The sequence below is a fragment of the Hyaloscypha bicolor genome (genome assembly GCF_002865645.1).
Source record: "Hyaloscypha bicolor E unplaced genomic scaffold K444scaffold_53, whole genome shotgun sequence".
In the NCBI taxonomy this organism is placed as follows: Eukaryota; Fungi; Ascomycota; class Leotiomycetes; order Helotiales; family Hyaloscyphaceae; genus Hyaloscypha; species Hyaloscypha bicolor.
The window spans coordinates 3,742,892-3,760,432 of record NW_020194555.1 but is presented as its reverse complement, the minus strand read 5'-3'; the positions used below and the strand labels follow the sequence as shown (position 1 = coordinate 3,760,432).

Sequence of the window (17,541 nt, the reverse complement as noted above, 5' to 3'; positions counted from 1 at the left end):
AATACGTCCCAGGTCATGACTGGTCTCTGCTGACAAGGTCTTGATTGTCTTCAGAAGAGCATCTTTCTAGGGACCGTATCTGTTTCGATAACCTATCCTCTTTATAAGTTCTAAATCAAATCTATAGTATTATCAGTTAAGCATTAAATTAGTACTCAAAATGAAAAAGGCGTGCTACTAAGGTATTATCTAATAACAACAGTAGTTGGCAAAGATGAATACAGCGAATCAAACCTCACTGCTCCATGGTCAAACTGCACACGCCCCCCCAAAAAAGCCTTTCCGGCTCAGCTACTTCCCAATGAAATCTCCCAAGGTCGTCCCATGATAACTCATCACATCATCATCCCTCCCATTCCACCCCTGCCTCGCATATCCATGCCCATCGCCATCGCCATCGCCATCCCTCCTCCTTGGATCCCTCACGCTTCCTCCATGACCGCTTCCACTTTGTCCACTTTGTCCCACCGTAGTGCTCTGTCCTCGACTCCCGCTTGTATTTGCACTTACCACTCCCTCTCGACTTCCCTTCGCACTAAAACTTCGACTCCCGCTAGCACTTAGACCACCTCCTTGGCTTCCACTTGCACTTCTACCTCCACCTCCAGCTCCACCCCAATTTCCACTTCCCCCTCCACTCCCGTCGCCGCCAGGACTTCCACCTGCACTGCCGCCCCCAGCAATAAACCTCAAACCCCCGTCCCTCGCCATCTCAACGATCCTCCCACTCTGACTGCACCACCTCAAAAAGCAATGAAACTGAAACCTACTAACCTCCCAATTCATGCCCCCTCTCTCAACCCCCAAAAACAAAAACCTATACAACATCCTCTCACCAACGCCTTCCCTCCCATGTCCTTTTATCAAAGGAGCAAGAGAGGTGGTTTGGAAAGAAGAGAGGATTTGGTCGAAGTTCGGAGGCGGGGCGGAGATGGGGAGGAGAGGCAGGGAAGAGAGGAGGTTGAAGCCAGAATCGATGCGAAAGAGTTTGGCGGACGTGAAGGCGTCGGCGTATTCGTCGATTCTGAGGTATGCGTCCCTTGTTAGCTTCAGCCTTTTCCTCTCACATCTTTAATTTGTTTTGGGAGGAGAGGGAGTGAATTGGGAAAGCAGAAGACTTACGGGTTCACCAAGACGAAGAATTGACCAACATTACTCCAATAGCTAACACACATCCGCATTCTCTCTTTACTGATCCGATGATCGTTCGGCATCGCTCCATTCAAGAATTTCCGCAAGTCTTCTTCATCCATATTCCGATCTGGATTTTCGCATCCTACCGCACCCCAGTTCTTGCACAGGACATGTTCGAGGCGGTCGATTCCTCGGGGACGGGATAGAGAGGAGGGAGGCACTTTGCGGTAGAGGCCGCGTACTCGGTTTTCTTCGCAGAGCTCCCAGCCGTCGGGGATCACGTTTACTCTGCGCCTGAACTCTGTTATGCGGAAGAGATCACTGGTGTGAGAGCAGTAAACGAGAAAAGCTTCGATGATGCGATGTTCGAGGGGTGTTTTGAGGAGGGAGTTGACGTATTTGATGAACTCGTCTTTGTTCCATGATCGTCTGCTTCCTGTATAGGTTGCAGAGCGGAAAAGGGGGAAGATATCGGGGGATGTGAAGAAGTTGCGGAGGAGTTCGTACCAGGGGTAGTTATTGTCTGTGAATGTGCCGGCTGGCTCACTCGGAGGTTTCTCAAGAATGGACTTTGCTACCGCGAGAGTGATGTTCGAGCCCATTGTCCGTGCCATTTCGAATGGCGAATCTGGGGGCTCCTTCTCAAGGGTTACGTTGAGAACATTTGGTACCATATAGGAGGCGGGGTGGGTTGGATTGGCAATTGGGGTAAAAGCCGGATTAGGTTCGTCTATGATGTTTTGGCAGGCCTCGACCATGGTTCTAAAGTTCCGCGCTTCTTGTGAGGATTTCTCGACCAGGCTTCGAAGTGACTCGTAGACAATTTGTGCGTTTCTTGGACCCATCCGCGCGGCAAAATCAACGAAGAACGGTTCAGTATTGCCTTCATTGGCATCGATTTCCATCCGTATGATAATATTTTCTCTTTTTGTTTGGGAGTAAGAGACCTTGTCGAGCATGGTACCGAGGTCTAGCCCTTGGATAGTCCGATGGATGTGGTGCCGTACGAGATGGTAAACATCCGTGTAAAAAGCGTTCTCGTATTGGGCATCTGCAGGATTGATTTTTGGAGGATGCGTGTAGGTCTCATTGAGACGTCGACGAATCTGGCGGTTTCGTTCATAGATATCTGTGAGAGTCTTCCGCATGAGCACAGATTCCTGATCGCGTAGTTGAAGATCCTTGATCATTGCTTCAAGGTCGATTGCTTCACGTGAGTCGTGGACTTTCCTGTCCCGCCGATCTTCTAAAATTCCCTTGATGCCTGCTTCGTAACCTCTCGGCTTGTTTTCTTGTAGCTCGGAGATTTGGAAATCGGCTTCGGAATCGGCGTCTTTGATTGCGTCTTGAACGACTTTTAATTGCTATTTTAACTCGTGCCCCTTTTGACCTCTTTGCTCAGCTTTGGCATGATCAGAATCCAGGAGGCCTTGAATTTTATCGCGCAGAGTTTCCATATCTCGTCTCGCGTGCTTAAGCCACCATTTGAGCCCCCTGTCCTGAAACCATGAAAGGTTGCTGATGTCGTATGTTGCTGGATAGCTGGAAGCGAGCTTTCTGTTGTCCTTGGCCTCAATGTATACTGTATCCCCCATCTCTTTGACGCGGGCCCAAACCATTCTCATAAGCCTTTTGTTCTCGTCGATCCAAGGAAGGTTTGCCTCTCTCTGCTCCTTCAACTCCTCAATCTGAGGCGCCCACCTCTCATCAAGAAAGTCCGCGGTACTGCCATAGAAATCTCTCATCCTGTCCTTTCCATTCCAAACCATCCGACGGTGCTGATCTACTTGTGCTTGCAATGCAGAGATGTCGTTGTCAAAGCTTCGAACTTTCTCTCTCATCTCGTGCCAAGCTTGCTTGTTCCCCTTCCACCATTCTCGAATGCCGCTTAAGTCATTCATCATTCGGTGAAGCTCATCATCTCGCTTCATGAGCTCCTCCAATTCTTGCTGCTGGAGCTCAGCGTGCCTAAGTTTAGCAGTAGGGGTCTTCGGTGACCAACCACCGGGGACAGAGTCAGGGGATGAAGGTGGCGATGCTAGAAGATGTTGAGACACTTGGTCAAGTTGTGGAGAATTCTCTCCTGATCTGACCCTATTTTGCAATTCAGCATGGCTGTCTCTGATGCTTTCATCCAACGCTGAACCAAGCATCGAAATATCCACTTGGGTCGCGGTGTGCTCGTCGGCGTCATCGATATCTGTTACTCTGGAGGTCCAAGATGCCCCATCCCAATTATCCGCTGTGCTGTGTCCATTTGAAAGAGTATTACTTCTGCCATTCCCGCGAATGGCCTGGTCTCTTCCAGAAATTTGTGGCATAGGACGTGAAATCGCGGAAGGCCTTTTCTGGACTCTGTGACTTCGGCTTGATTGCGACCGCTGGGGTTCCTTGGGAGGCTGCGAAAGTTTTGGTGCCATCCTTAGATGATTTATTGCCGATTAACGCTATGAAAATTATGCTAGAAGATTGTAGGGGCTTCTGGATTGATCAGATGATAATGGGATTGATCCGAGTCGTATGCCTTTGTCCATTGTTGATTTCCGCATTCGGCCTCGCCATGACCGTGGTCGCAACCATCAAAATCTGGATGAGCATTTAGTGATTCTTTGTTTCTAAAATAATCAGCTATCTCTCGAATATTGATCTCGGGTGGGCAAACAACGATGGAGATTGGGATGTAGTCACATATCATGAAATTCTTGTCATTCCCTTCCATCTAAACTTGCGCCTCGTAGCAATGCCAATCCAATCGCAAAACTCCACCAATGCAGCTATCACCTCGAGGAGCCTCTCTATTTCCTAGCATCTTCCTTCAAACTAACAATCCGATTGAGGACAATCTTGTCTTCCGTACTATCCGAGTCCATCGCCTGCAAATTATTAGCGACTTCTCTTCGTCCTGCTTGAATGTTCTTACCATGTATGCAACGCGAGTTGCTTGAAATCTAACGGATTCAGGTCCTCCTTTCCCCAACTCAGACTCGCCTGCAGCTTCAGGCCATGGAGCTCGTCTCTTGACTTCTTCAAACCCAGACTCAATCATCGCATGTGGGAAAATCTCTTCGCTATTGGGATTAATATCGTTCAAAAAGCCGCCTTCGGCATTGTCAGGTTTCTCGCTCTTGAACAAAGCGTTGTGAATTCGGACTTCGACTTTCTTTGATCCTTCGGCAACCCAATGGATATAGGCTTTCGGCTTCTTGCCTTCTTTATCATAGACAGCTCGGACTTCGGTAACCTTGTCGCCGTCTTTCTTGAAAGAGACAGCCTGAATTGGATATGGTACTTGAAGCAGCCCGACCGATTTTCCAGGCGCAAGACGGAAATATTCTTTGCTGTCAATTTCCCTGAAATCGCTTCGCTCAATGTAGACAGTCTTCGTGAATTTGACCTTGTGGCTGCCCATGGTGGGGATCTTTGGCGAGAAAGGAAGTTCGAGTTCCAATTCCTCAGCATCCTCAATGACAACGGGCAACGGATCGAGAACTAACATGAGCCGTGGAACCGTAGTCTCAAGATATCTTCGTACAGTTTGATCGAGTCTCGCCAGTTGTATATTTGTTGGAGCGGTCGTGACACCAAGTTCGTTGACAAACTCAAGAATTGCACCAGGAGGGACACCTCTTCTCTTAATACCGATGAGAGTAAACAGTCTTGGATCGTCCCAGCCTCGAACATAACCTTCATTGACCAGTTTCGCGATCTTCCGTTTCGACAAAATCGTACCCGTGATACTAAGACGTCCATATTCCCGTTGCATTGGTTCGTAGACTTCCAACGTCTTATTCAACCATTCGTACGACACTCTCGATTGGATGAATTCGGTGGTACAGAGGGAGTGTGTGATATTTTCGAAGCTGTCGCAAAGACAATGTGTGAAGTCGTAAGTAGGATAGATTTTCCACTTTGGGCCGGTCCTGTGATGTTCGGCGTCAAGGACTCGGTATGCAGGCAAATCCCACATTTGAGGGTTTCCGTCTTCTATATTTTGCTTCATTCGTAGAAAGGCTTCTTTTGGCTTGTATTTGCCATCTCTCATCGCCCGAAACTCTTCGAGGTTCTTCTCCACGGATTGCTCAGCGTGTTTGCACCGAAATCGAGGTCCTCCTGGTATACCGTCTATTTCTCCTCTTTGGGCCTTAAGCTCCTCGACTAATCCATTGTTAGAACATCATATCAAAAGGATGGAATGGTGTCATACCGCCACAATGGCACACATATGCCTTCTCCTTTTCTATGAGCTCTTCCGCCTTTTGATACAGCTTGTCGAAGTTATCACTGGAATACGTCACGGCCTTTGGCTTGAAGCCCAGCCATTCCACAATCTCCTTGATTGCAGTAAAGTATTTCTCGTCCTCTGCCTCCGGATTGGTGTCATCGAACCGCAGATAGCACTCTCCCCCATGGAACTTTGCAAAACCAAAATTGATAGCAATTGCTTTCGCGTGTCCAATATGTAGATATCCGTTCGGCTCCGGGGGGAATCGAGTAACGACGGGCTTCACAGGTCTCTCCTTGTACACGTCGTCGAGCCACCCTTGGGCGAACATGTTGACTGGTTCTACCGTCTTGGGTTCTTCCACCTTCTTTTGGGTAGCTTTCAGGGCTGAGGTAGTAGCTGGAGCTTCTGCCTTGGCCTTGGCTGTAGCGGCTTTCTTTGCACGCTTCGCCATACGTTTCTTCAGTTCTCCTTTCGAGACCATCTCGCCTGTCTCCTCATCGAGTTGGAGCTTCGCCGCATTTTCTGCGAGTGCGTCCGCCATGATTGCGTTGGTCGATGGAGCGGTAGAGCAGTGGCGAATCTGCGGGTCGATAATTGGTCGTGTGAGTGCTCTTCTCGAAATGGGCTGAGCGTTGTCTGCTTTGTAGTTTCAGATTGATTGTTTGTCGTGTGAGTCAACATAAACATTGGCAGGAGACATAATTTTAGTGCGAGGCTGAAATTCACCCCCTCCAATCGCGCTTACCTAATCCGGCTCTTCTTCTCCACAAATGGCAGCCTTGTCCCGACCTTCATCCTCATCTTCGTTACAGCAATCTCCAAATATCGAGAATCGCATGTTGGGCATCAAAAGAATCATGACGATCGTACCGGTATCAGAGATACCTACAGTATCCCTCCTCTTTCACCTCAAGAAGCTTGTTCCTGCGACTCCCGAACCAGATGCGGAAGTTCCGAAGCCTTCTCAATCATTCAACGATCGCATTGGTCTCATCCGCGGAGATATTACGAAACTTGAAGTTGACGCTATCGTCAATGCCGCCAACGAGTTGTTATTGGGTGGCGGAGGCGTGGATGGAGCTATACACAGAGCCGCGGGGCCTGGTTTGCTGAAGGAATGTCGAACGCTGGATGGTTGTGATACTGGATCTGCCAAGATTACTGGTGCATACGATCTACCTTGCAAGAAGGTCATCCATGCGGTTGGGCCTGTCTACAGCTCGCGTTACAAGAAAGCCTCTGCAGAGGATCTGGCAGGTTGCTATACTACAAGTTTGCAGCTGGCAGCCGCCAATGCGTGCAAGAGCATTGCATTCAGTGCTTTGAGCACAGGTATCTACGGGTATCCGAGCCATGATGCCGCGCATGTTGCCATCAAAGCAGTGAAGGATTTCTTGGAAGGCGAGGATGGCGACAAGTTAGAGAAGGTTGTGTTCTGCACATTTGTTCCCAAGGACGTTGATGCCTACAATTATTGGCTGCCGTAAGTTTCTTGGTAGGCAGCCGAGTGCACTTCTAACGGTTGCAGGCGTTTCTTTCCTTCCACCGAGCCAGAGGCAGAGAGCGATTGGGAGGAGGTCGAAGGAGGAGAGTCTGCTGAGAATGGGCCAGCTCCAGTTGAGGAAGGGGAGGCGATGGAGGTTGAGAAGCCAGCAGAGGAGACGACCGATGTTACTCTTCCTGACGTGCCAACTGCGGAGCCAACAGATGGAGGACCGTCTCCAAAGAAACAAAAGCCAAATGACGAGGAGAAGTTGTAGTAGGATGGATACCAATTTGATCAGCGATGGAGTTTAGGGGTTCTGGATCAGTGGCTGCGCCAATGCGGAGGATATCCAGTCGTGAACTTTGCATAGACTTTTTTTTTTTTTTGGCAATTGAACAGCAGTCTTTGAGAAAAGAAAGTATATGTTGCTTTCAAGAAATTGCCAGAGTATCACCATTTTGCTTGTGACATTTTGTGCGAATCCGTCAGTTTTTCCGACATGAAATCCTGGCCCAGAAAGTTATCAAGCAGCTCCAAAAACTTAACTTAATTAAATTTACGGATATTCAGGTTACATGGGCCTTGGCTAGAACGCATTTTAGGAATCAAATTGTGGTCCTGCTGCGCATCTTCGCACACATCTAAAGATCAACCCCCACCTCGCCAATTCTCGCTCCCCGTACTCTCTCAATATGTCAACGAGCAACGAAAACATCTATAAGGACGATATTGACTTTGCGGCATTAGCTTTAACTGATGCAACATTTGCGAAAGTGTAAGTCTACGTCTCCCCCTCCCCCTCACCATGATCCTCTGTCACCTGACTCACACAAACAATGCCACCAACTCCCCACCATCTCTACCTTTTACGATGGAGCTGACCTCATTTCAGACTCAAGTCAAATGGACAACTCGATTTCAGCAATCCAGAATCAGTCCAGCAGCTCACCAAGTCTTTGCTAAAGCGGGATTTCGGCCTAAATATTTCGCTCCCTCCAGACCGACTTTGTCCACCCGTGAGCACCTTCCCCCCAAACTAAGCTCAAAAGCTGATCATTCAAGGTTCCAAATCGCTTGAATTACATTCTATGGATTCAAAGTATTCTGGATACGACGAATGATTCGTACAAAGATGTCTACGATCCTGAGCGAGAGGTTCTTGGGCTCGATATTGGAACCGGAGCAAGCTGCATCTATCCTCTGCTGGGATGTTCTCAACGTCCGAATTGGAGATTTGCTGGCACTGGTAGGTTACTCAATTTCGCTGTACGATAAATCGAGACTCATTGTACTACAGATATTGATGAGAAGAGTCTCCAATTCGCAGGACAAAATGTCCAGGCAAATGAACTCCAGAATCGGATCAAGCTCCTGCAAACTCGGGCTACCGATCCGTTGCTGCCTCTCGACAAGATGAAGTTGGAGAAGCGAGTTCTACGTAAGCCTTTTGCTGCTCTCCTGCTAATCATATCTCAGTATCGACTTTAGCATGTGCAATCCTCCATTCTACGAGTCCAAAGCAGAGATGCTCACGTCCACTGCATCCAAACAGCGTCAACCATTCACGGCATGCACCGGCTCAGAGAATGAGATGGTCACTCCTGGAGGAGAAGTTGCCTTTGTTTCACGCATGATTGAAGAAAGTCTCGTTCTTCAAGATCGCGTTCAATGGTACACATCAATGCTAGGCAAATTTTCAAGTGTTGCGGTTCTTGTGCAGAAGCTCACAGACAACCGGGTCGGCAACTACGCAGTCACCGAGTTTGTTCAAGGAAGCAAGACGAGAAGGTGGGGCATCGCTTGGAGTTTCGATGATTTGAGGCCGGTGATGAGTGTCGCAAGAGGAGTGAGCAGCCTGCAGAAATCGTTGCTGCCTTTTCCTTCCGAGTACTTAATCGTGGTATGCTCCCTTCCCTGTCATTGAATTATATATATTCACAGTTATAGTCAAGTAATGATCCGATGAAAGCGGGACAACGTGTCAATGAAATCCTGTCTCAGCTGCATTTGCAATGGATGTGGAAAGCGAGTATCTCCACAGGAGTAGGTTTCAGCGAGAGAGCGGTCTGGTCGCGCGCATCCCGACGGCAAGTGGCGAAGAAACAAGGAGAAGCCATGGAGGAAGACGACGATCCGGAGATGGCTTTTGGGTTCAAGATACACGTGGTTGCGGCCAGAGGTGGCGAGTCCGGATCAAGGGTCACAATTCGATGGCTGAAGGGCCACGATGCCGTGCTTTTTGAAAGTTTTTGCGGAATGGTGAAGAGAAAACAGGAAGAACCGATAAATAAATAATTATGTCAGAATGAAGGACTGAGATGTGATGAGAAGTTGTTTCTCGCCCACTTTTTGGCGCTAGACAGGGAGCCCTTGAAACCGCCCAGCACTCAGCCTCGCCCTGTCACCCCACTCATCAGCAACTTTCAAGCGCCCAATAACGCAGGTATCACGGGCATAACCTTTCATCTCGTCGACGGCTGAACTCTATTTCGGATTCAAATTCATCTCACGAACCAGGTGTTCGCTGGATAAGCTTTTGTCTTTGATTCTGTTCTTATCGGACTTACGACTTTTTACATCCGGCGAGCCTCACGTCGTATTTCGATCTACTTCAAACATCTCGAGGATTCAACCAACCTCGAGCTTTGACAAAGGACACCTCGTGCAACGCGATTTCTATCCAGACATCGAGAAGTTCATCTCCAGAACACCATTCACAATCACTGGCATTGAAATCCTATCAAGAAAGGTGACTAGTGCCCAAATCCAATACCCTTGAGTCGTTCAACTGCTAACAGCTCTGTCCCACAGATCGAACTGCATCAAACCCATCAAGATGGCCAAACTCGAAGAAATCCACGGCGACTCCGAACCCCCGGAGCCAATCCTGACATCCGTCGTTGACGAGTCGCCCTCCGAACAAGCACCAACACCCAGTATCCCTTTCCAACTCCGCCCCAAGCTCACCCCACACCCCTCCCTCCTCAAGCTACGCGATGCCCTCATCCACCCACACAAATTCTCCGTTCCTATGTTCCCGAAATTCCCCCTCCTACCCGTCGAGATCCGTCTGCAGATCTGGGAAGCGGTCATGGTGCCTCGAGTCCACGAACTCCATCCCTGCGCAAAGCTCTACAACGACCGCATGACCTTCCGTTCCAACGCCAGCCGCACCCCATCTATCTTCCACGCCTGCCATGAATCGCGAGATGTCGCTCTCCAACACCACCAATTGATGGAGTACGAGCCGCCTCGAAGTGGGACAAGTGGGAAGGGAGTCTTGCGGTTCTATTTCAACCCGGTTCTTGATACGCTGCTCTTGAATAGCTTGATGGGGTTGTTCATCATGTTTATGCTGCTGGAGGATGAGGAAGATTATGTGGGTGTGGGCGTGATGAAGGGCTGGCAGAGAGTGGCGTTTGATGCGGAGCGTGCTCAGCTTATTTCTCTGCTATCGGGCATTGCGGGACATGCGCCACAGCCGCGGTTCAAGGAGGTGTTCCCTTCACTTAAGGAGCTTATCATTGCGTTCGATTATACGAGCAAGGGGAAGACGAGGTTCAGGACTTCGGTGTGGCCCGGGGAGAATGGAACCAGTTTGAGGGAATTGACGCTCCCGCCGCAACTGGAGACTGGTATCTTTGAGACGATCTTCAAACCGATGAGGGAGTATTTGGAGCATGACTATGCAGAGGCACCAAAGATTGGGGTTGCGAAGGTTAAAAGGAAGGCGTTTATTAGGGGGGACATTCGATATGGGTTCCGGAAGACGTGCTCGTTCCTTGGATTGAGGCCGAGAGGTGTATTCAGGAGGTTGTGATTCGAGGTGCTTAGATTACAGGGCATTTGCTGGAAGAAGATATACCAGGCTTGCATTTGGCTTGGGCATAGTAGGGAGATACCTTAAGGAGCTACTTGGCATAATGGAGGAGCTGACTGGGTGGCCAAATCTCTTCAAGGAGACTGCATGGATCGGTCTCACTCACGACTTTATGATAGATAATGTACATGATTACTGGCACACACTCTTCCATATGTGGGAAGTTTAAAAGAACAGAAAGCGTTGATTGAACCTATATATTCATTTTTGAACCAATGCGAATGACCCATCAAATTATTTTCGGCCTTAAAACCCCGGTTATGCTCAACACAACTCACATAAACCATGCTAGAAGAATATCATATACTCCACTTGATCAGCGCTTCTCCCTCATCTGTCAAGGGCCCTCCAACAGGGACCTAACAAAGCCATTTCCTGCCAGGGAATTCGAGCACACAATCCATATACCATAACATCTACCACTTCGCCTCCTTCCTGTCCAAAAACCCCTTCAGAATCGCAATGATCCTCTCCAGCGCAGCTAACCAAGTCTTCAACTCCTCCTGCACCTTCTCCTCATCCCCCTCCCCGGAAAGCTTCGCGTAAAAGTCCTTGCGGTACGGACACGCGCTCATCGCGGCGCTGAAGATGGGCTTCACCATGAAGCTGTGATGTGGTTTCAGAGTAGTGCCGTACGCGGCGCGGAAGGAGGTCGAGAGTTCTTCGGAGGCGGCGGCCAGATTTTGGGATAGGGCGATGGAGGTGAAGTCTAGTCCTCTGTGCACGGAAAGATTAGAGGGGGTTGGGGAAGGATGGGGGAGGGAGGGGAAAGGGAGGAGACCTACCGGACAAGCCACACGAGCCCTTCAGTCGCGGTGTGCTTTTTTGTTTTCAGCTCGTTGAGCACGAGGTCTTGCAGCGTTGCGGATTCAGCGGGTGCCGCGAGTTGTCTGTCTCTTATTTTCTGGTGTCGTTGAGTCAATTGTTGGGAGCTGAGGGGGAGGGAGTGGCTACCTTGACGTTGCCCAGCATATCGCTCTTCACGGGCGTGAATGCCACTGATCCTAGCACATCTGCCACAATTGTTAAAGTTAGTGGAGGAGATGGGGGTGAAGGTAATACCGAAAAGGGTAGTCAATGACTCGGCGGCTTCGAGAAACTCGGTCGTAGAGATGGCATTGTCTTTCTCCTTGTCGACGGGGACATCTGCGAAAGATTTCTTGAACGTGTCGAGGAAGGTTCCTCCAGGAGGGTATGCGTTTGTGCTCGCCATGGTTTGTGAGGATTCAATTGTAGAGAGGAGGAGAGTTGCTGTGCAGTAATGAAGTTGGCAGTCCGTTCGAGACATTGGGAGCTTGGAGTGTGGGGCATGGAAGGGGGTTACTTAAAGCGGCAAGAATAGCTGCTAAAGCGGCATGTGATGAAGAGGGGGTACAAGGGTCAAGGATGAGCAACTCCTTTTCCTCGTCGTCTGCCATCCTCAAACTTTCATTATCCATCTTCAAGTGTAATTAGCGCGCCAAGTTGGATCTCCCGAATGCCAAATTCAAGGACTTCATTTACTATCATTCCTAATAGAAAAACTAGAAGATTCCGAGTAGCACGGCTGTTCTTTAGACGTTCTCGACGTGCAACTCGTGTCTTCAGACTCGAAAGAGAACATCGAAAGCATTAACATCCACTAGCATCTCCACAATCTCATGATAACAATTTTCAGAGCCAAAATTCCTTCACACAGCACCCTTCACACCTTCTCGCCGTGCCCCACAACCGGTCCTTTCTCCCCGATCTCTTCAACCCTCTCAACCGGGCCATCCCCTCCCTGATGAATCTCCTTCTCAACCGCCATCGTAGCCCTCTCAGCAGTTGCTTCATCCTCAAACACTGCTTCTGTCAGCACTCTAAACCTCAATCACCACACGTCAACGCAGAACTTACAGAATGCCAATTCTTCCAGTGTTCGGCCCTGCGTCTCGGGGTAGAAGAAATAGATAGTCAAGATCTCGCAGCAGATCATGGCGATGTACTGGACGTTTGGAATCAGTTCTTGTCATTTCCATGAACGAAGAATTGAGAGCATTTACCATGAAGAGGAATTTCCATTTTGCGGCGCCCATGCCGATTGGGTTAATAAAAGTGGTGAAGAAACCGGCACCGCGGACGAAGAACCTGTGATTCCCGGATTTAGTTTCCGATTCAAGATGGTTTTTGGCAGTTTTAAGCATTGCCACGGTGGGTAAGGGAGCACTTACTGCTCAATTGCGATACCTCGCGATCTTTCAGCATAGGGGAAGATCTCGACCATGTACGCTGGAAGTCTTGTCAGTATCTGGATCCACCTCAGGGCAGGAATCAGACTTACTATACGCAAGTGCGTTGTTTCCAATATTGTACCACTATAATGGCACGAGTCAGCGCTTACAAGACTGGGAGCAGCTAGACTACGAGGCTTCCTTGAGAGATTTCGGGGGTGGAGATTAATGGAGAGGGAGAATCGCGCGAGGTATTCAGCGCAAATGGTTGCTCACCGGACTATAGAAATAAATGAAGAATAGAACAGCGATTCCAGCAGCCTTGTTAGTAGTCCCTGCGTCCAGTGCCTTGACTGCATATCGCACAGCAACTAGCCATGCAACATAGACGCCAAGCATACCGACTGCACCAGTGAGAAACATGGTTCGACGTTTGAACCGCGGCGAGATGATGGCAATGGCCGTTCCGTTAACGAAGCTCCCTAGAGAGCGGGCAGTTAGCAAGAGCTTTCAACGATTGCTGAGGAGGAATGATATATCTTGGGTGAAGGCTTCGAGAAGGAGGGAGAGGGAATGGATTGCTCATACAGGCAGTGTTCCCGAGGTTGATCATGGTTTTGGTGTAAGTATCGGTGTATCCAATCATGACCAGAATCGATCCCAGGTAGAAGCTTCTTGTTGTTAACCAAGCTTGAGAGTTGGGTCGGTCTTGGTACTTACGAGATTAAAGTGTTGCCAGACCATTGGGTGTACAGACCCATGGCTGCGGCGAGGAATGCTATGGAGAGGGAAGTCAGTATTTGTCAAAGAATCAGGAGGCCGGTGCAAAGAATCCGTTTGCTTCTTGGTTACATACATCGGCGACGCATTCCACTAAATAGGAGGTCAGTCGGAATCCAAATTATAGCGGCGTTTTGGGGAAGATGATTCGGGAGCTTTTGATATCTCGGAGAGAGTGTGCAAAAAAAAAAAACGACTCAGCAATACTTACGGGGTTCTAACCATATCCATCCACGAGAGCTTGCTTGCTTCGAGCTCGATCTTAATAGTAGTCTCAATCTGGACCATCTCTGCTTTAACGAAAAGGGAATCTCGGTCACCTTCGGCATGGTAGTGACAAAGGATATCGAATGCTTCTTCCCGTCTGTCCTTGCTGATGAGATATCGAGGACTCTCTGGAAGGAAGCTATGGGTTGTCGTTAACTTTGATTTTGACATAGAGGGAGGACAACTCACAATACTAGAGCGATCTGGACTAAGGATGGGCAAGCCTGGAGTAGGGATGGGAGGCGCCATGACCAATCGCTTGGGATCTTCGCCGTCTCAACGACTATTCCGGCTGCTATGAGAGAGCCCACAAACCAAGAGGCATTAAACATAGACGTCAGGATTGGACGTTCCTTGGGGTAAGAGAGTTCTCCTAGCATGGCAGAACCCGACACAATACAAAAGACAATTCCAAACCCAAGGATCATTCGAGCGACGATGTACATGCCAGCTTTGGGATTTCGTCAGCACTGGATATCGTCTTCTACAGGTATAGTAACTCACAGTTTTGAGAGAAGCATTGAAGGACGGCTCCCACGCATTGAAAGCAACTACCTATGAAGATCGACCATCTGCGACCAACTTTTTGAGCGACCCATGGAACAATTGGAACAGCGAGAATGGCGCCGAGATTATAGGATGCGCTGATGATTCCAAGAAGAGAGCCTGTAACATTCCAGACGACTTTGCCCTTCACAAGAGAAGAGGTATTGCCAAAGTCTGTACTGGTCAGCACGAGAGGGAACAATGGCAAAGAAGAAATACGATGACTGACATTTGTTCCACTTCGGAATGAATTGAAGGCCGTTGATCATCTGAGAATCAAAGCCAGAAGTGATTTCGATTCCCATGCAGGTTGGGTAGAGTAGAAGGTACAAGAGCCTTAGATTACGCTTCTTCCACCATTTCACCTTGTCTTCCTCGACAATTCGTGTCAAGACTGGGTCAGCCTCATGGCCCAGGTCGATGAGACCCATTTTGGCAACTCGGCACGTGTACTGAAAGGATTGGGGAGATTCGGAGAAGCCAGAAAGGTTTTGCGAATATCTTGAAATGTAAGAAGTTGAAATGGCTCAGGAAGCAATGAGATTTTGTGGTTGCCGACTTGGCTCGTAATATAAAGGACATCACTTAAGGTGTGGGGTGTTCATTAGCCCTGCAATGATGGACCATGCCATGTCCAAAAGAACTCAACATCAGAGAGGGGATAGACATCCATGCAAGATCTCCGCAATGGCAAAGTCTTGGCTTCCCCGAATCCTCAGAACACCTTGTTCACATTTTCCCAATATGCACATAGCCTGGTCGACCTTGTTCGACCATGTGGATGGGCTTGCTTTTGATTGGATAGTCAAGCAAACAGAATGCGAGAACATGGCGAAACGATCGTGTATGCAGCGCTCTCTGGTTCCAGTAGCCGGTTCAAAGGCCGAGGATGAATGCATTCCCCGGATCCTCGCGTCCCAACGCGGTCTAAACGTGACCCGGAGCGTCAGGGTCCGCAGTTGGGAAGCAAAACACTCGATGGCGGGGTGCTGAATGCCCGGGGTAAATTTGGGTATTTGGGGCTGTCATTCGTGCATAATATGTGATCAGACCAAGAAGATGACAGCCAAGGCGGAGAGCTGGACCGAGAAGAATTGTGGGAGCGGCCAAAGGCCGACGCCAAGAGGCAAGGTGGGGAAGAGTCAACGATCGTGAAAGTCGGTACGAAGGTAATGTATTGGTGATTCAGGAAGGTTCGCAAGGCAGACGGGACGACAAACCTTTGGAGTCTTATTTTTAGGAATAGAAGTAGGCAGAGGCTGAGCGCGCACAAAAGGGAGCACCACTTGAGCGGAGGCCCCAATCTGTTTATTTGTGGGACTCAGAAATACTGACCCCTGTCGTAATTTCAAACCTGCTGTCCCTCTGTCTTCCGCGCAAGCAATCTCGCTTTTTCCCCCTTTCATCTGCTCTCTTCAAATATATCTCACATCTGCGCCACCCAACACTGGTTCATTGACCCCAATACCGCCTTCCATTAGAAATGGGACCAGGCCTGGTTATAAGGACCGCTTCATACGTTCACAATTGTGAATGGCCGTGCTTGATGCGATGGCCAGGTACCTGTTGTCCCCAGGCAGGTCAATAAGCCAGTCAGTCAGCCATCAGCTAAGGTTTTTTGATAGCTGATTAGCTTATATAAAGTGGGTCAGCTGACTTACTTAGCTGATTCGGCTGATCAGCTGCTGATCAGTTGAAGATATAAATCTCAGAAAATTATATTTAAACTAGCTTCAAAATAATAGTATCCCCAAACGTTTCCATCATAATTGCTCCCCTCCTCTGCCAGTTTTTTAAGCATTTGTAATGCCATAAGCTCTTTCCTGATAGTCTAGAACTCTCAGAAGTAGTTATTTTCGTATAAGACGAAAATACTCGCTCGCACTCAGAGCTTATAGCTGGAATACTGAGAAAATCGTATGCCATTTTAGCAAGATAAGGCCATTCAGACTCCCGTACTTTCCAGTACTCCATGACTCCCAAAAGATCAGTAGGGGGTTCAGCTAAATATAGGTAAAGCTCGTCCTTTGTACGGGTAGGCCTCTTAGGACGTAATAAATTAGAAGGCACTATCTGATTTAGTATATCCTCCAGGTAAGACGTCGTTTTTTCAGGCTCTGGGGACTGATTCGTTCGACCTGAAATACCATCATCCCTATACTCTTTCTCCCAAAGCTTACGTATCTTCGTCTTTGCCGAATTAAGAGTACGCGCTTCCCCTGGTAACGTCCAGTATTGATCAAACCAAGTGAACTTAAACCGAGGGTATAAGACCATTGAAGCTATCCATGTAAGAGAGTGATCTGTTTTCTTGTACCACGATATCGTAGTATTCCAAGCTAAAGTAATTGAGCTTTGAATACCGGGATATTCATTAAAATCTCTAGCTTTTGCCTTCTTTTCAAGCTTCTCAAAATAACTAAGAAGGAACTCAAAGACAGGGAGCACCTCCTATAAAGTACTATACAAAGCCTTTTATACTCCGTCTTTTAGATTATAATTGCCTTCCAAGTCCTTGGTTAATCGGAAAAGAGGTTCAAGCTAATCTCTGATAATCTCAAGAGCCCTCTATTCAGCTGCAGTAATATAGTCTTCTGAATAGATCTCTTGATTATCAGAATTATTAGAATCTCTCAAATCGTTAGTATAGATATTTAGGGCCTCTTTGAGTTCAAGGGCTCTCCTAATTATTAGATATATCGAATTCCAATGTATTCCCCCGTCCAAAACAAGCTTCTATTACTTGCTTAAAGCAATTCCGGTATTGGTATTGATTTGTAACTTGGTAAAGATGTCTGTCCGCTTTCCTGAATTCATAACGTATGCTACCAAGTTATATAGCTTCCCAAGCTCTTCCCGCTATCTCTAAAGCTTTCGATGCTCTCCTATACCTGCTTCCTTAAAGTCTTCTTTCCAGCTTGACTTGTCTTGCCCAAATAAATAGGCTTCTGTAATAAGGTTAAGGATATGTCCTATATAGTATAGTCTTTTCTGAATTGGATCAAAATCTATTTATCGGCCGAGCTCCTGT

At 48.3% G+C, this 17,541-nt stretch overlaps 9 protein-coding genes across 9 annotated transcripts; 3 read left to right on the top strand and 6 right to left on the bottom strand.

Moving 5' to 3' along the window:
- Positions 1-81: 81 nt before the first annotated feature.
- K444DRAFT_356734 (uncharacterized protein) lies at positions 82-2,411 on the bottom strand. The gene is made up of 3 exons (XM_024872141.1): positions 1,123-2,411; positions 663-1,039; positions 82-632 (listed from the first exon to the last, which is right to left on the bottom strand). Exons 1-3 carry the CDS (start codon positions 2,322-2,324, stop codon positions 292-294), a joined length of 1,920 nt encoding a protein of 639 aa, XP_024739952.1. The 5' UTR covers positions 2,325-2,411; the 3' UTR covers positions 82-291.
- Positions 2,412-3,752, bottom strand: K444DRAFT_356773 (uncharacterized protein). Its single transcript, XM_024872142.1, has one exon. The coding sequence runs from the start codon at positions 3,552-3,554 to the stop codon at positions 2,499-2,501; it is 1,056 nt and encodes a 351-aa protein (XP_024739951.1). The 5' UTR covers positions 3,555-3,752; the 3' UTR covers positions 2,412-2,498.
- A 177-nt stretch (positions 3,753-3,929) lies between these two features.
- On the bottom strand, positions 3,930-5,900 carry K444DRAFT_525015 (glutaminyl-tRNA synthetase-like protein; the record flags this gene model as incomplete). Its single annotated transcript, XM_024874406.1, has 3 exons — positions 3,930-4,007; positions 4,055-5,289; positions 5,339-5,900. 3 exons carry the CDS (start codon positions 5,898-5,900, stop codon positions 3,930-3,932), a joined length of 1,875 nt encoding a protein of 624 aa, XP_024739950.1.
- A 268-nt stretch (positions 5,901-6,168) lies between these two features.
- On the top strand, positions 6,169-7,234 carry K444DRAFT_611058 (A1pp-domain-containing protein). The gene is made up of 2 exons (XM_024879873.1): positions 6,169-6,842; positions 6,888-7,234. The coding sequence occupies exons 1-2, from the start codon at positions 6,217-6,219 to the stop codon at positions 7,117-7,119; spliced, it is 858 nt and encodes a 285-aa protein (XP_024739949.1). The 5' UTR covers positions 6,169-6,216; the 3' UTR covers positions 7,120-7,234.
- A 303-nt stretch (positions 7,235-7,537) lies between these two features.
- Positions 7,538-9,173, top strand: K444DRAFT_586550 (DUF890 domain protein; the record flags this gene model as incomplete). Its single annotated transcript, XM_024877981.1, has 6 exons — positions 7,538-7,620; positions 7,738-7,861; positions 7,908-8,091; positions 8,143-8,263; positions 8,322-8,745; positions 8,793-9,173. The coding sequence occupies 6 exons, from the start codon at positions 7,538-7,540 to the stop codon at positions 9,138-9,140; spliced, it is 1,284 nt and encodes a 427-aa protein (XP_024739948.1). The 3' UTR covers positions 9,141-9,173.
- Positions 9,174-9,183: 10 nt separating this feature from the next.
- On the top strand, positions 9,184-10,803 carry K444DRAFT_356620 (uncharacterized protein). Its single transcript, XM_024872140.1, has 2 exons — positions 9,184-9,594; positions 9,657-10,803. The coding sequence occupies exon 2, from the start codon at positions 9,682-9,684 to the stop codon at positions 10,663-10,665; it is 984 nt and encodes a 327-aa protein (XP_024739947.1). The 5' UTR covers positions 9,184-9,594; positions 9,657-9,681; the 3' UTR covers positions 10,666-10,803.
- A 338-nt stretch (positions 10,804-11,141) lies between these two features.
- K444DRAFT_642130 (glycolipid transfer protein HET-C2) lies at positions 11,142-11,938 on the bottom strand (the record flags this gene model as incomplete). The annotated part of the gene is made up of 4 exons (XM_024884702.1): positions 11,142-11,442; positions 11,511-11,629; positions 11,680-11,738; positions 11,788-11,938. 4 exons carry the CDS (start codon positions 11,936-11,938, stop codon positions 11,142-11,144), a joined length of 630 nt encoding a protein of 209 aa, XP_024739946.1.
- A 259-nt stretch (positions 11,939-12,197) lies between these two features.
- Positions 12,198-15,029, bottom strand: K444DRAFT_558460 (MFS sugar transporter-like protein). The gene is made up of 13 exons (XM_024876828.1): positions 14,740-15,029; positions 14,469-14,684; positions 14,154-14,415; positions 13,909-14,103; positions 13,774-13,790; positions 13,638-13,695; positions 13,506-13,588; positions 13,194-13,399; positions 13,028-13,061; positions 12,918-12,975; positions 12,750-12,834; positions 12,604-12,691; positions 12,198-12,549 (listed from the first exon to the last, which is right to left on the bottom strand). The coding sequence occupies exons 1-13, from the start codon at positions 14,939-14,941 to the stop codon at positions 12,410-12,412; spliced, it is 1,644 nt and encodes a 547-aa protein (XP_024739945.1). The 5' UTR covers positions 14,942-15,029; the 3' UTR covers positions 12,198-12,409.
- Positions 15,030-16,232: 1,203 nt separating this feature from the next.
- K444DRAFT_718325 (uncharacterized protein) lies at positions 16,233-16,484 on the bottom strand (the record flags this gene model as incomplete). The annotated part of the gene is made up of 1 exon (XM_024888424.1): positions 16,233-16,484. The coding sequence occupies one exon, from the start codon at positions 16,482-16,484 to the stop codon at positions 16,233-16,235; it is 252 nt and encodes an 83-aa protein (XP_024739944.1).
- Between the last annotated feature and the right edge of the window lie 1,057 nt (positions 16,485-17,541).